Source organism: Eptesicus fuscus, chromosome 3 (genome assembly GCF_027574615.1).
Source record: "Eptesicus fuscus isolate TK198812 chromosome 3, DD_ASM_mEF_20220401, whole genome shotgun sequence".
NCBI lineage: Eukaryota > Metazoa > Chordata > Mammalia > Chiroptera > Vespertilionidae > Eptesicus > Eptesicus fuscus.
Window position 1 is genome coordinate 52716893 of NC_072475.1, and position 14415 is coordinate 52731307.

Sequence of the window (14415 nt, forward strand, 5' to 3'; positions counted from 1 at the left end):
AGCTGAAGCCAGCCTCTTGGAAGCCAGGCCACCACACCCACCACCTCTAGTAGCTCTCTGCTGCTCGCTCTCTGTGTCCTGTCCACTGGGGTGGGGGAGTGCTCCCAGCCCAGAGGCCCTCCCTCCCTCCGCAGCCTGGCTTGGGAAGCTGGCCTCATGCTGGGGCTACTATGCCAGCATGCCCACTCGGCTACTATGGGTGCGACTCGGGCCCCCACGGAGGCCAACCTGGAGAACGTGGACCCCAGCTCTGCATCCGGCTGCTGCAGATGGCCTCCGTGGTCAACTACCACCTGCTCCTTCCACTGGCCCCATTGATCCCTCTCAGCACCAGCCATTTAGGCGAGGGTGGCCATTGCCCAGGGACATCACCCCTGGAGCGGCTGGCTGTGCCCGGCCACGCCCCCCGGGTCGAGATGGGTCCCGGTACCCCAAAGAGGCTGCTGGCTGTGCCCGGCCACGCCCCCCGGGTCGCAATGGGTCCCGGTACCCCAGGGAGGCTGCTGGCCGTGCCCGGCCACGCCCCCCGGGTGGCGATGGGTCCCGGGACTCCCGGGAGGCTGCTGGCCGTGCCCGGCCACGCCCCCCCGGGTCGCCATTGAACCTGGGACCCCCGGGAGGCTGCTGGCCGTGCCCGGCCACGCCCCCCGGGTCGCGATGGGTCCCGGGACCCTCGGGAGGCTGCTGGCCGTGCCCGGCCACGCCCCCCCGGGTCGCGATGGGTCCCGGGCCCCCCGGGTGGCTGCTGGCCGTGCCCGGCCACTCCCCCCCGGGTCGCGATGGGTCCCAGCACCCCAGGGAGGCTGCTGGCCGTGCCCGGCCAAGCCCCCCCGGGTCGCGATGGGTCCCGGGACACCGCGGAGGCTGCTGGCCGTGCCCGGCCACGCCCCCCCGGGTCGCCATTGAACCTGGGACCCCCGGGAGGCTGCTGGCCGTGCCCGGCCACGCCCCCCCGGGTCGCGATGGGTCCCGGGACACCGCGGAGGCTGCTGGCCGTGCCCGGCCACGCCCCCCGGGTCGCGATGGGTCCCGGGACCCCCGGGAGGCTGCTGGCCGTGCCCGGCCACGCCCCCCCGGGTCGCCATTGAACCTGGGACCCCCGGGAGGCTGCTGGCCGTGCCCGGCCACGCCCCCCCGGGTCGCGATGGGTCCCGGGACCCTCGGGAGGCTGCTGGCCGTGCCCGGCCACGCCCCCCCGGGTCGCGATGGGTCCCGGGCCCCCCGGGTGGCTGCTGGCCGTGCCCGGCCACGCCCCCCCGGGTCGCCATTGAACCTGGGACCCCCGGGAGGCTGCTGGCCGTGCCTGGCCATGCCCCCCCGGGTCGCGATGGGTCCCGGGACCCCGCGGAGGCTGTTGGCCGTGTCCGGCCACGCCACCCCCGGGTCGCCATTGAACCTGGGACCCCGGGGAGGCTGCTGGCCGTGCCCGGCCATGCCCCCCCGGGTCGCCATTGAACCTGGGACCCCGGGGAGGCTGCTGGCTGTGCCCGGCCACGCCCCCCCGGGTCGTGATTGAACCTGGGACCCCCGGGAGGCTGCTGGCCGTACCCGGCCACGCCCCCCCGGATCGCCATTGAACCTGGGCCCCCCGGGAGGCTGCTGGCCGTGCCCGGCCACGCCCCCCCGGGTCGCGATTGAACCTGGGACTCCCGGGAGGCTGCTGGCCGTACCCGGCCACGCCCCCCCGGGTCGTGATTGAACCTGGGACCCCCGGGAGGCTGCTGGCTGTGCATACCACGCCCCTCTAGGGTTGCCATCACTCACCAGGACCCCCCGAACTAAGAGGATTTGGCGCCGCCATCTTGGTTTTCTCAATGGCCAGTTAGGCCACCCGGAGTCCCGCCCCCAGCCTCTGGCAGGCCCAATCATGGGCATAGCGGAGGTGCGGTCAATTTGCATGTTTCTCTATTATAATGTAGGATTGCCATAAAAATCAGGATAATGGTTATGATAGCAGGGAGGAGAAAGGAGACTGGAAAGGGCAGGAGGCATTTCTGAGGTAATGGAAACATTCTTTTTTCTTGACAATGATGGTGGTTACAGAGATGTTTGTTTTATAACTTCTTAAGCTTGAAAATATACTTTTCTGTATGTGTATGAAATATTTAAAAAACAAACATACATTAAGGACCTTGTTGGTCTCAAAGTAAAACAGGTTATTTCCTAAATGATGCTAACAATATTGAATTAAAAATGACATTTTATTGTTATTACTGCTTAAGAGAGAATGAAGATGGACCTTTAGAGTTTAAAAGGTATCTCTAATTGTGGGGGGCGGGGGAACACCAAAATACCTTGTAAGCCTGTTTTGTGAGCCAATTATAGAAAAATAACTGTAGGACACAAGCAGAAATGCTTTCTTAAAATTAAGGATGAAACTTAAAAATTATAATCCCAGCACCTTAACCCATTAACAATTTTGATTTCTGCATACTTTCAACTGTGTATAATATATAATAAAAAAAATACATAAGCTTTCAGTATATATAAAACGATGCAACATTCATAAAATACATATATGTACTGATATAAAACCTATCAGTATATGTATTTTATCATAATAAACTGCTTGTATTTTCTTGTATTTACTTTTTTTTAAAAATCTTCACCTGAGGATATGTTTTTATTGATTTTAGCAAGAGAGGAAGGGGGGCCCTAACCGGTTTGGCTCAGTGGATAGAGCATCGGCCTGTGGACTGAAGGATCCCAGGTTCGATTCCAGTCAAGGGCATGTACCTTGGTTGCGGGCACATCCCCAGTAGGGGGTGTGCAAGAGGCAGCTGATCGATGTTTCTCTCTCACTGATGTTTCTAACTCTCTATCCCTCTCCCTTCCTCTCTGTAAAAAGATCAATAATATATTTAAAAAAAAAAAAAAAAGGAGAGGAAGGGGGAAGGGAGGGGGGAGAAGAGAGGAGGGGGGAGGAGAGAGAAACATTGATCAGTTTCCTCTTGTACTCACCCCAATTGGGGATCCAACCTGCAATCTAGGTATTTTTCCAGTCTTTACCTTTTTAATAACTGCACTAATATTCAACAATAAACTCTTAACCTAATGTTAGCTATCTAGATTAAATCCAAGGGTTCTGTATTTAAAATAAAACAGAAATGAACATTTGTGTGCATATTTTATTCCATAATGTTTTTAGGATAATTTGCCAGGACAGGCATATCTGGATTAAATTTTATCAAGAGCTTTATACTTTACGTCATGTTGCCATACAGCTTTTTAAAAAGAGAGGACTATTTGTAATGTTCCCAATAATTACTAAAACTTTGCCAGGATCAGATATTTGTGTATGTGTGTTTTCCACCTGAGCAGTATAAATCAATATTTAAAAGCTGTTTTGTGTTTCTTTGCTTATTACCTAATAAGTAATATGAAAAATATTTATTTCACTTTCTTGTATGAATTGCTTAAATCCTTTGCCTACCTATTGGAACCCTTTTATAAATTTTAAGAGATTTAATCCATATTATACACAACCCAAGGTATTTATATAAGCTATAAACCACATTATATGTAACCCAAATTTTTCCCAGTGTGTTTGCCATTTAGTTTATGCTCCACTAGAAACAGAATTAAAGTTTTATATATTCAAAGCTTCACTCTACTTCAACACAATGCTAAGAGAAAAAGAAATCTTTAGGATTATTCAGATCCAAAGATGATAAAAGTATCTTGCAAACACAGGAATTTAAATAAAGGCATAAAACAATAGGCTCCAAACAATGGTAGGACTTCTTAGGTGGAAAGTAGTGAAATAGAAGAAACTGTTAGCAGAGTACATGGGATATGGAAATTAGCATCTCTAAAGTTTTAGCAGATTAATATTAGTTGTAGAGTTACAAAACCCAAGGAGTGACCTTGAGTTTAATCCCAACAGTATCAGGAACTGTTCCTGTGACCTTCTTTAGGTCTTTATCTCCACTTACAAAAAATAGGGGCACCACCACATGCACTGCAGATCTGTTTCGAGGGTACAAGCACCTGATGGTTTCAGTTTCTTTCCTCACTCTGGCTGAGTAGTTTCCTGCAGCCTAAATCTGGTCCAGAAAAAGTCACCACTCTCACTTTCACTTTGATAGCTCATATGATGCCATCTCAGAAACTTACTCATACTTTCTTGTTGCTTGTGACTTGTTCCTTTGACAGTTTTAGCCACGCTTGGAGTGGGAAGCAGGATTTTGCTTCAAGGTGTTAAACTTTAATTGCACATTTCAAGAAATGGTTCTTTCTTTAAATGAAGATTCAACTTATGTAGGGTGACAAAGTACAAGTCTTTGAAGCCCGACACCATCACTGAGCTATTATTAAAGTAAGACTTAACAATAAAAGCAATTAGTAAATAAAACTCACTTTTGGAAAACTTTACTCAATGAGACTTTGACACATCCCTTTATAGACAGAAAAAGACAAAGTTAAAGCATGCTTATATGCCTGGCCAGTGCTGTTCAGTGGTTGAGCGTCAACCTATGAATCAGGAGCTCAAGGTTCGATTCCCAGTCAGGGCACATGTCTGGGTTGCAGGCTTGATCCCCAGAGTGGGGCATGCAGGAGGCAGATGATCAATGATTATCTCTCATAACTGATGTTTCTACCTTTCTCTCCCTTCCTCTCCAAAATCAATAAAAATATATTTTTTAAAAAGAAATTAATTCAAGCACATTTTTTTTCAAACAGAATTTGCCTACATTACTAACCCAAGACTACTACAGAATTTGAATTGAACACAGTGATTCTACTGAGATGTGGGAAAATTAGATTTTTATGTTTATTTACTAAAATAAGATTAACATTTGAAGTTGAGGTACTGGGTTAAATACTTCACATTTATTACCTCATTTAATAATTAAACTAGGCATGAATATAATGAATAACTTACTGGCAGTCACACAACTAATAAGTAGCAGACAGAATCCAAACCCAGGAAATCTAATCTCAAATTAATTACTAGCCTACACACTTCTCATAGGATAGCGTTAGTAATATTTAATATTAATATCATATTTTCAGCAATTCCAAATGTACATTCTTCTCATTTTAATATCTCCAAAAACAGAAAAATTTGGGTTACATATAATGTGGTTTATAGCTTATATAAATAGATAGCATCTTATAAATTGGCAGTACTTTTTTCTTTCTTGGTAGTACATAAAATCATGTTACAGCTTAGAATAAATGGTGTCTTGTTTTTGATGAAATGCACATACTTACTCACTAGATCTGTTACATTAGATCAATGATTTTTCAATCTTTTTCACCTCATGGCACACATTAATTACTAAAATTCTGCAGCACACCAAAAAATATATTTTTTTGCCCGACAAAATAAAAAATGGTATAATTTTGATTCATTCACACCAGATGGCTGTTTATGTTGGCTATTGTCATTTTTTTTTTAATTTGACAATCTAAGGGAAAAGAGGTCAGCGCCCCTGACTAGATATTGCATTATCTTAAAAATTGTTGTGGTACACTGCTTGAAAATCGTTGCATTAGATCTTAATGAGTTATGTACTATATTCAAGGTATCCTGAAAGAATGGGAATTCCACAATCACAGGAGGTAACAGTAGAGTTCTAACTATCTGAACAGTGTGTTGCAATGTACTGAGATTTACTTATTCCTAATTACGTGGATTTGCAGATTCTATCCAGTTTAATGGTACCTTGAAGAAATTAGTCACTGAAGATAATAGTACGAATGCAAAGTATAAAGAGAATATTAAGAAAATAACATCAGAGAAATTTAAAAAAAGATAATTTGACAAGAACTGTATAAAAAAATTCTAAAGACCATTCGAAATATGGCATTATTTGAACCTTACTTTAAGTGTATATTTAGCTTTGAGATATTATCTAATGATAGTAGTACATGTGTATATATTATAAACAAACACTTGGAAGTGTATTTGAAATTTTTCCTACTAAAAAGATGCACAATCAAAAAATTTAGAGATCAATGGAATAAGACAACTCAATTCTGGCCTTTTAAAAAAATCCCTTGCGTCATAACCGGTTTGGCTCAGTGGATAGAACGTCGGCCTGTGGACTCAAGGGTCCCGGGTTCGATTCTGGTCAAGGGCATGTACCTTGGTTGCGGGCACATCCCCAGTAGGGGGTGTGCAGGAGGCAGCTGATTGATGTTTCTCTCTCATCGATGTTTCTACCTCTCCCTTCCTCTCTGTAAAAAATCAATAAAATATATTTTTTAAAAAAGAGGATAAATCTCATTAAAAAAAAATCCCTTGTTAAGGTTTCTTTTTGCTAAATAAAATGTTATGTTAAATAACATCCTCTCACAACTGATGGTGGTGGTAGTGGGAGGGAAGTGGTGTGTGCAGAAAAAGGAAATTACCACTACATTTTACATGATAAAGGCACCAATAAAAAGTATGGTTGAGATTCTGTATTTGCAAATAAGGGTACTTGCTGAAATTCATCTGTAATCTATATATATATATAAAAGGCTAATATGCAAAGTGTCCCCTCTAGAGTTTCACCAAGGAGTTCAATCGCTCGCTATGACGTGCGCTGACCACCAGGGGGCAGCGCAAAATGAAGGAAGGCCCTGATCGCAGGCCAGGCTTAGGGACCCCACACCTGAACGAATTTCATGCACCGGGCCTCTAGCTTCAAAATAAATATTCAGAGGCACTTTCTCAGTCTCTCAAAGATATGTGCAGAGCAGGGAAAAACTTGAGTTGCCCAATGCAGTCCCAGCTGAGGTAAAACAAGGAGATGCTTTTACATTGTTTCAACTCTCATACTGTAAGTGTCCTTTGGGCAGTATATGTAGTTCCATGTTATTTGCTTTTTGCTAGTGACTTTGCTGTTTAAACTGGCTCCCAAGTGTAGTGCTGAAGTGCTACCTATTGTTCCCAAAAACAAGAAGGCTGTGATGTGCCTAAAGGAGAAAATATGTGTATTATATAAACTTCATTCAGGCATGAGTGACAGTGCTGTTGGCTGGGTGTTTAATGTTAACAAAACAATATATATTAAATAAGGTGTCTTTAACAGAAACAAAAAATTTTCAAAGTTATATAATGACTAGAGGCCCGATGCACAAAATTCGTGCAAGAGTAGGCCCTCGAAGCTCTAGCTGCCTCAGCCCTTGCAGCTCTCGCAGTCCCAGCTGCCTCGCGGCCCTGCCCCCCACCCACTAGTCATTCAGGAAGGTGGTTCCACCATCCAGTCTAATTAGCATATTAGCTCTTTATTATATAGGATTGGTTTATTAAAATGTGACCAGAGGCTTGCAGAAACCTAGCTTTGTATTTCACCTGGGAGCTATGATTCAATATACACTAACTTAGTGTTTGTGGTGACTTTATAGAACATAACTACTGAAAATAACCAGAATTAACGTACATCCCTGGTCTTTTTTATATTAATATGAGATTCGTTTGCCTTATATTCTGTTCCAACATTTAAAGTTAGACCACTACATTACACTTATTAGTTTCTGAATTTTTTTTAAAAAATATATTTTATTGATTTTTTACAGAGAGGAAGAGAGAGGGATAGAGAGTTAGAAACATCAATGAGAGAGAAACATCGATCAGCTGCCTCTTGCACACCCCCCACTGGGGATGTGCCCGCAACCAAGGTACATGCCCTTGACCGGAATCGAACCTGGGACCCTTGAGTCCGCAGGCTGACGCTCTATCCACTGAGCCAAACCGGTTTCGGCAGTTTCTGAATTTTAAGTGCATTGTAATTGAATTATTTATTTTCAGTCCTTTTATATGAGGGGGAATATTGGTTGTATTAAAATTACACATTACAAAAAGTTTGTTTCAAATGTGTTCAATTATACTTTTATTGTTTCAGCTCAAAGAGGCTCTCATAAAGTCACTAATATTGTTTGCATGAGCTGTGACATAAATACATAATAATGTTTATTGTACAGCTGACCCTTGAACATTGCTGGGGTTGAGGTACCAACTCCCCCAAAACTTTACTACTAATATCTTACTGTGACCAGAAGCCTTAATGATAACGTAAACAGTATTTTGTATGTTATATGTATTACATACTGTATTCTTAACTTAAGCTAGAGGAAAGAAAATGTTATTAAGAAAATCAAAACTGGGCCTATGCAGTTCAAACCCATGTTGTTCAAGGGTCACTGCATTACCAATATAATCAGTTTCTCTGCTTTACCGTCATGTGACACTGATTATTACTTGGAGCCAAACATCACGAACCTCAATGAATTAGGTAGCTCCTTTTAAAGACAAGCTTATAACCCTCTAACTAGAAAAGCAATCAAAGTCACCCATCTTGTAAAAAAGCCCCTTTTTGAATGAAATCTCCCCTGATAGCAGCTCCTACAGAAGGAGTAGCCCTATGTAGGTGAGTCAGTCTAGTATAGTGACTTTCAAAGTAGAAAGATCTGGAGGTAACCCCAATTATAAGAGGCCAACCCATACATGGAGTGGGGCCATAGGATTTTATGGTCGATCAAAGTTGAGAATAAATGGAAGCTAAGAAAACAGAGAAAAACAGAAGAAAATGATAAGCCAGTTGGTAGCCAAACAAAAAGTTCACACTGAAAGATATCTAAAAACATAAATGCCAGTGAGAACTGTATTCCTGCTGCTTAAGAGCCTTCTATAGTTTGTTTTGACTTTTTTTTTTTAACTATCTTGGTATTCCTGTTATAGCTATGTTCTGATGAGATTATGCTTTTTGAATCCCACCACCTACAACCATCGACCACTACTCCTCATCCCCATTTGAAGTGGCTTATCCCAAACAGAGGTTGGAAAATTGTTACAGAATGTAAGAGTCAAGCATTCCAGAGTGGGGGTGGGGGAGTTGCTAGACAAACTAAGGTCCTTTCCAACCCCAAAGGTCATGATTCCAAGCTGTGATCCTACTATGTTTTCTTTAACACAAATCCACATAAATTTACCATCACCAAGTAGTAGCTCCTTTTATAGACCTAAAATGGTCCTTTAAAGGGGTGTGCTCTAGTTCCAATACTCTTAAGTTTTCCTGAACATCCTCATTTTAACTTTATGACTTGACAGATTTCAGTAAGTTTTCTTAAGCCTTATTTCCAAAACGTAGCGTCTTCATATTTTTTAGTATATCAAGCCCTCTAGCACTGCTAACCCAGTGGAATATTTTATAGTACATATACTGTATTGCAATTTTTTCTTCTTTTAAAATATATTTTTATTGATTTCAGAGAGGAAGGGAGAGGGAAAGATAGAAATATCAATGATAAGAGAATCATTGATTGACTGCCTCCTGCATGCCCCACACTGGGGATGGAGCCCATATGTGCCCTGACTAGGAATCCAAGATGCTCAACCACTGAGCCACCCCAACCAGGCTGCAATTTTTTTTTTATATATATATATTTTATTGATTTTTTACAGAGAGGAAGAGAGAGGGATAGAGAGTTAGAAACATCGATGAGAGAGAAACATCGATCAGCTGCCTCTTGCACACCTCCTACTGGGGATGTGCCCGCAACCAAGGTACATGCCCTTGACTGGAATCGAACCTGGGACCCTTGAGTCCCCAGGCCCACGCTCTATCCACTGAGCCAAACCGGTTTCGGCTGCAATTTTTGTTTTGTTCATTGAGCATTGCTCCTTGGGTATCTTTCTCTGTACATAAACATCTCATTCTCTTTAAAAGGCTGGTATGTTGTTCCATTACACAAATGTACCATAATTATTAATGGAATTAATGGGTTGCTTCTAATTATTTATTATTACACACAATGCTATGGGTCAACATCTTTTTACACGTGTACCTGTGAGGATGCAACAGTAGCTGCATTATTACTGGGTTATTTTTAAATTGCTACTTTCTGAACTGTCTGAGTTTAGGTATGTCTTGAAAGAAGAACGAAGACTAGAAAGCACTCAAACTCTCCCTTGCAGATGCAAATATATTTAGCAATAAGTAACTTTCCATTAACTATAAATAAAAGACATGGAAATTTTTCGTTCCTCTTAGGTGCAGAGACAAGGACCAACCAGGACGGGAGACTTCGAGCATAGCACGATGCTTTTGATAATGTTCACGTAAAATTTAGAAGGACACTTAACAAAAATGAAGACATTGTTTCTTTTTTTTGGAAACTGGAGTTCCCAGGCCAAGGGCTCCGACGCCAGGAAAAATACTTTAATTATTGAAGAATTTTAGAAACCTCGGATACGAGGTTAAGAAATAATAAACGCTTAACAGGTGACGCTTTGAAACTTCAGTGTGATTCTTTAATGTTCCCAATATCCGAAAGTTCAAAGGTTATGATGTGTGCTTTAAAAATATTATATATGCGTATGTACTTAAAAAAAAAGAAAAAAAGATAAACACTCCATAGCTCCTGCCTTCTTTAGGCTCACCCCACTCTCCGGCCGGCCAGGAGGAGACCCGAGCGGCGCCCGAGCAGCATCCTCGCAGCCGCCCCGCCCGCCCGCGCTCGGGGCCGGGGCCGGGGCCGGGGCCGGGGCCGGGGTCGGGTCGGTAACCGCCGGGCGCCGAGCGGCCGTCCCCGGAGACTCACCTCAGTTCTTCGTCGACACTCTTGCTGGGCTGCTGCTCGGCGGAGGCTACCACAGAGGAAGTCGTAGAGGTCTTGTTCTTCAGGATCCCCTTAATGGGCCGGTGCGAAGCCGTCGAGGCCGCCATTGCCCGCCCCTCCGGCGGTAGGCTCAGGGTCGCTGCTGGGCGTCGGGTCCAGGAAGGAAAGGGATAGGCGCGAGCCGAGACTCGCCGGGCAGCCGCCGAGCCCGCCCCGGGCTAAAGCGGCCGCACCTGCTGTCGCGGAGGCGGCCACCGGCGTCGTTCCCACGACACAACGACCCCGGCGCTTTGGCGTCCAGCCGACGCCGCGCGGGCTGGCGGTTCTACGCGCGCCCCTGGCCACCGACACTGCACCGCGGCCCGCGGAGAGAAGCCGGCCTACCGCTCCAGCGCGGGAGCGACGCCGACGCCGAAGCCAAGCGGGCCCGCCCTCTCGCGATATCTAGGGGAGGCGGGGCGGGGCGGGGCGGGGAGGCGGGGCGGGGCGGGGCTAGAACAAAGCCAACCTGCTGGCCCCGCCCTCTCCCGGCCCTCTCCGTGGGCTTGCCGGTACCAGTGGCGGGGGAGCCCAGGAGCCGCTTCAGAGAACCTCCGGAGAGGTTCCCGGCTTGCCTCTGGGCAGAGTTGTACCTCTCTCCCAGCACCCTCATCCCCACCACCTTATGGAGTCCGCATTGTTATTTCTGTATCTTACAGGTGGGGAAACTGGAGCTCCAAGGTGACATCATTCCTCCAAGATACTGGGTGACTTTCAGAGAAATAAGTCTCCTCTTTCCTAACACTGAACTCGCATAAAAAGTTTAACACTGTTGTAAAATCGTGGAATGTCAGCATTGAAATGATCCTTGGAGACCTATTGTGAAATCATAGAATACTGACTTTTATGAAATCATAGAACATCAGCATTGAAGTAGTCTAATTTAGTTTTAGAAATAAATTTTGGAGAAATTGAAGGACACAGAGGGGCAAGGACCTGACCACCCTGTCACACAGCCCATCCATAGTGCGTGGCCACAGAACTTCGGCTTTGTGGTCTAATGTTTGCACATTTTACCGCATTCTCCTTCTGTGTTGGTAATTCCAAGGAAGGTATTACTGGCAAAAGTTCCTATAATTGTGGTTTATAATGTCTTACCCCCAAAATCTAGGGAATTCACGTAAGGTAACTATGTGAATTAAGGTAAAATAGGCCAGAAGCCTTGGAAGTTATCTAGGTCTTTGTGAAAGTCTCAAAGAAGAAAAACAAAAAACAAAACCCTCATACACTCTCTCCAAGTTTTTCTGTGTCTGGGTGTAAATAAAAGATCCCAAGGAGGACTTTGATAAGAGAGAAGGAAAGCTCAAGGCTCTAGGGCAGGGGCGGGGAAACTTTTTTCTGCCAAGGGCCATTTGGATATTTATAACATCATTCGTGGGCCATACAAAATTTCAACTTAAAAATTAGCCTGCTATATTTGGTCAAAAGTTTAATCCACTCACCCCTAATGCCTTGTCAGGGCCAGACCAAATGATTTTGAGGGCCTTATATATAGCCCATGGGCCAGATGCTCCCCACCCCTGCTCTAGGGTGTGAGGATATGTGACATGTCCAAGTTGGGAGTGGTGTGGATGTCATGAGGGGAAGCGGTTCTATGGAAAATAGGGAAGGGCAGAATTTCAAAGCCCTGGGAACAATCTCAGAACCACGTTGTACCTACAATTAAGCACGGGCCAGCAGAGGGAGTGGTGTCCACTCTACCCACCCAGCCTCTCTTCATGCAGTGTCAGTACTGGAAATGTATAGTTGGGAAAAGAGGAGGTCTCAGCCATTAAGCAAGTTGCTTCCTATTATGTATTGAATTATGTGTCCCCCTAAAATTAAGCTATATTGAAGTCCTAACTCCCAATACCTCGGAATATAACCTTATTTGGAAACAGGGTCGTTGCAAATCAAGTTAGTTAATATGTCATACTGGAGTAGGGTAGGCCTCTAATCCAATATGACTAGTGTTCCTATAAGATGGACATGCGGAGACAGATGAGGAGGACTCCATGTGATGACAGAGGTTCTCAGTGATGCATCTATAAGCTAAGGAACACCTGGGCTACCCAAGGCTGGGAGATGCGTGAAACTCCCTTTAGGATTCTCAGAAGGAACCAACTTTGTTGACACCTTAAGTTTGGACTGTGAGACATTAAATTTCTGTTGTTTAAAGCCACCCAGTTTGTTGTATTTTGTTATGACAGCCCTATACATCTCCTCCAGTCCCCAACTGCCTCATCACCAGGCTTTTTCTCCCCACTCTTTCCTGATCAGGCCTCTTCATCATCCTTATGACAGTCCAGAGCAGACTAGTCCACCCAGACCTGGCTCCTCAGCAGACCCACCCGCTGTGAATTCACAAACTACCAGGTCTGGAAAGGACCTTGTCCATCCCACCAGGTAGCTATCCAGTCCCCTCTCCAACAACCGCAGCGGCCAGGAGCTCACCACCCTACAACACAGCTCATTTTGTCTTTGGACAGCTCTGACTAAGAAAGCTTTTCCTCAGATTGAACTGACACCTGGTTCCCAGCAAGGTCTGGCCACTGGTGCAAGGGGTGGGAGGAGAGAATGGGGATGGGGAAGGGCTATCTCTATCTTACCCACTGGCAGTGTTCTCACTCAAGTCTCCTGTTTCTAGGCCCCAAATCTCATCTGCCTTAACTCAGTATCTGTGCCTGCAGGAGCAACATTTAGTTCATCCGCCTTAGGACTCTGCTCCTTAGGAACTACTTCAGGGTTCATGAAAATAATTCTGTTTTTGTTGCCTGGCCCCCAGCTTGTAGCTGAGTTTCTGGCCTCGGTAGAGAAATGAACGCCGAATGGAGATAATAGAGGAAGGAAGTGAGCCGGCAGGATAGAAGAGCAACAGCTTTGCCCGTCAGCGCTGCTGTTTTCCTTAGGGATTTCCCCAAGCAGAGGCCTTCACAGCCACCCCATGGCACCTCCCTCTCTTGGCCTCACCTCTGTTTCTAGCCACAGCTTTCCCCACTGTTTAGTGGGTCTGACATCACACTCTGACAGCCCTGCCCAGCCCCTGAGGCAGAGAGAGGGTTCTCACGGAGGGCTTGGCAGGATGGTCCCTCCCTTCCTGAGTCCTTTCGACCACAGGTTACCACCCTTGCCTCTCTTGCCCTGTCCGCTGGAGCTCCAGTCAGCGGTGCTCATCCTGTTTTCAAGGGAATACCTACAACTCCCCTTCATGTTCTAAATTATTGGGCTGATTTGCTTTGCTCCTGGGTGTCACCTCCCTGGACCGAACCTTGACTGGGCCCTTAATTCAGCACTGCCTTGCTATCAGACACTCTAATGAAAAGGACTGACACAGTATGACACCACGTGTTTTATTACAGTTAATAACACACTGGAATGGGAGCTCTCTGAGGCGTTTTGAAAAATGTCTCCCTCATTAAAAGTCAAACTTTGGCTTCTTGCATTATTTCTTCCACTCTGAACCCCACTCAAAGGGCACGCAGATGAAGAGGACTTTCTTAATGTTTTTTTTTTTTTAAATAAAATATTAGTGTGACTGCAAGATTGTAAGGGCCCGTACAGCTTGTCTTTATTTTATAGAATCATTGAACCACTGTATTCCTCACTGTAACCCAAAGAAGGTTGCCAAAGGCTTCTAAACAGAGCTCTCCTTCGATGCCTCGGCTGAGATCTACTGTTGTAGGAAGTCATCTCAACCACGCCCTGAACTTTGCTGTATTTGTGATATGTTTCCTGTGTGTCCAAGAGATGGATTGTGAACAGAACCTTCCATTCTGCTTTCAGTTTTCGGAAGTAGCTATTGAGCTCAAGGCAAATCATATATTTAAAAACACACACACATTT

At 45.5% G+C, this 14415-nt stretch overlaps 1 protein-coding gene and 2 long non-coding RNA genes across 4 annotated transcripts in view; 2 read left to right on the forward strand and 1 right to left on the reverse strand.

The window, feature by feature from the left end:
- Positions 1–10979, reverse strand: part of PPP1R2 (protein phosphatase 1 regulatory inhibitor subunit 2) — a 36693-nt gene extending 25714 nt beyond the window's left edge. The window contains exon 1 of one of the 2 annotated variants that reach the window (XR_008555560.1): positions 10537–10979. Coding sequence is in view for 1 of the 2 variants with exons in the window: in XM_008151619.3 (XP_008149841.1) it covers positions 10537–10661 (125 nt within the window). In the remaining variant the exon portion in view is untranslated. The remainder of the gene's footprint in view (positions 1–10536) is intronic. The other variant, XM_008151619.3, reaches the window with a different exon arrangement.
- Positions 10980–11052: 73 nt separating this feature from the next.
- On the forward strand, positions 11053–12754 carry LOC114235182 (uncharacterized). Its single transcript, XR_003621367.2, has 2 exons — positions 11053–11155; positions 11253–12754. It is a non-coding gene; the product is annotated as an uncharacterized LOC114235182 (long non-coding RNA).
- A 104-nt stretch (positions 12755–12858) lies between these two features.
- LOC114235148 (uncharacterized) lies at positions 12859–14003 on the forward strand. The gene is made up of 2 exons (XR_003621325.2): positions 12859–12978; positions 13358–14003. It is a non-coding gene; the product is annotated as an uncharacterized LOC114235148 (long non-coding RNA).
- Positions 14004–14415: the final 412 nt, after the last annotated feature.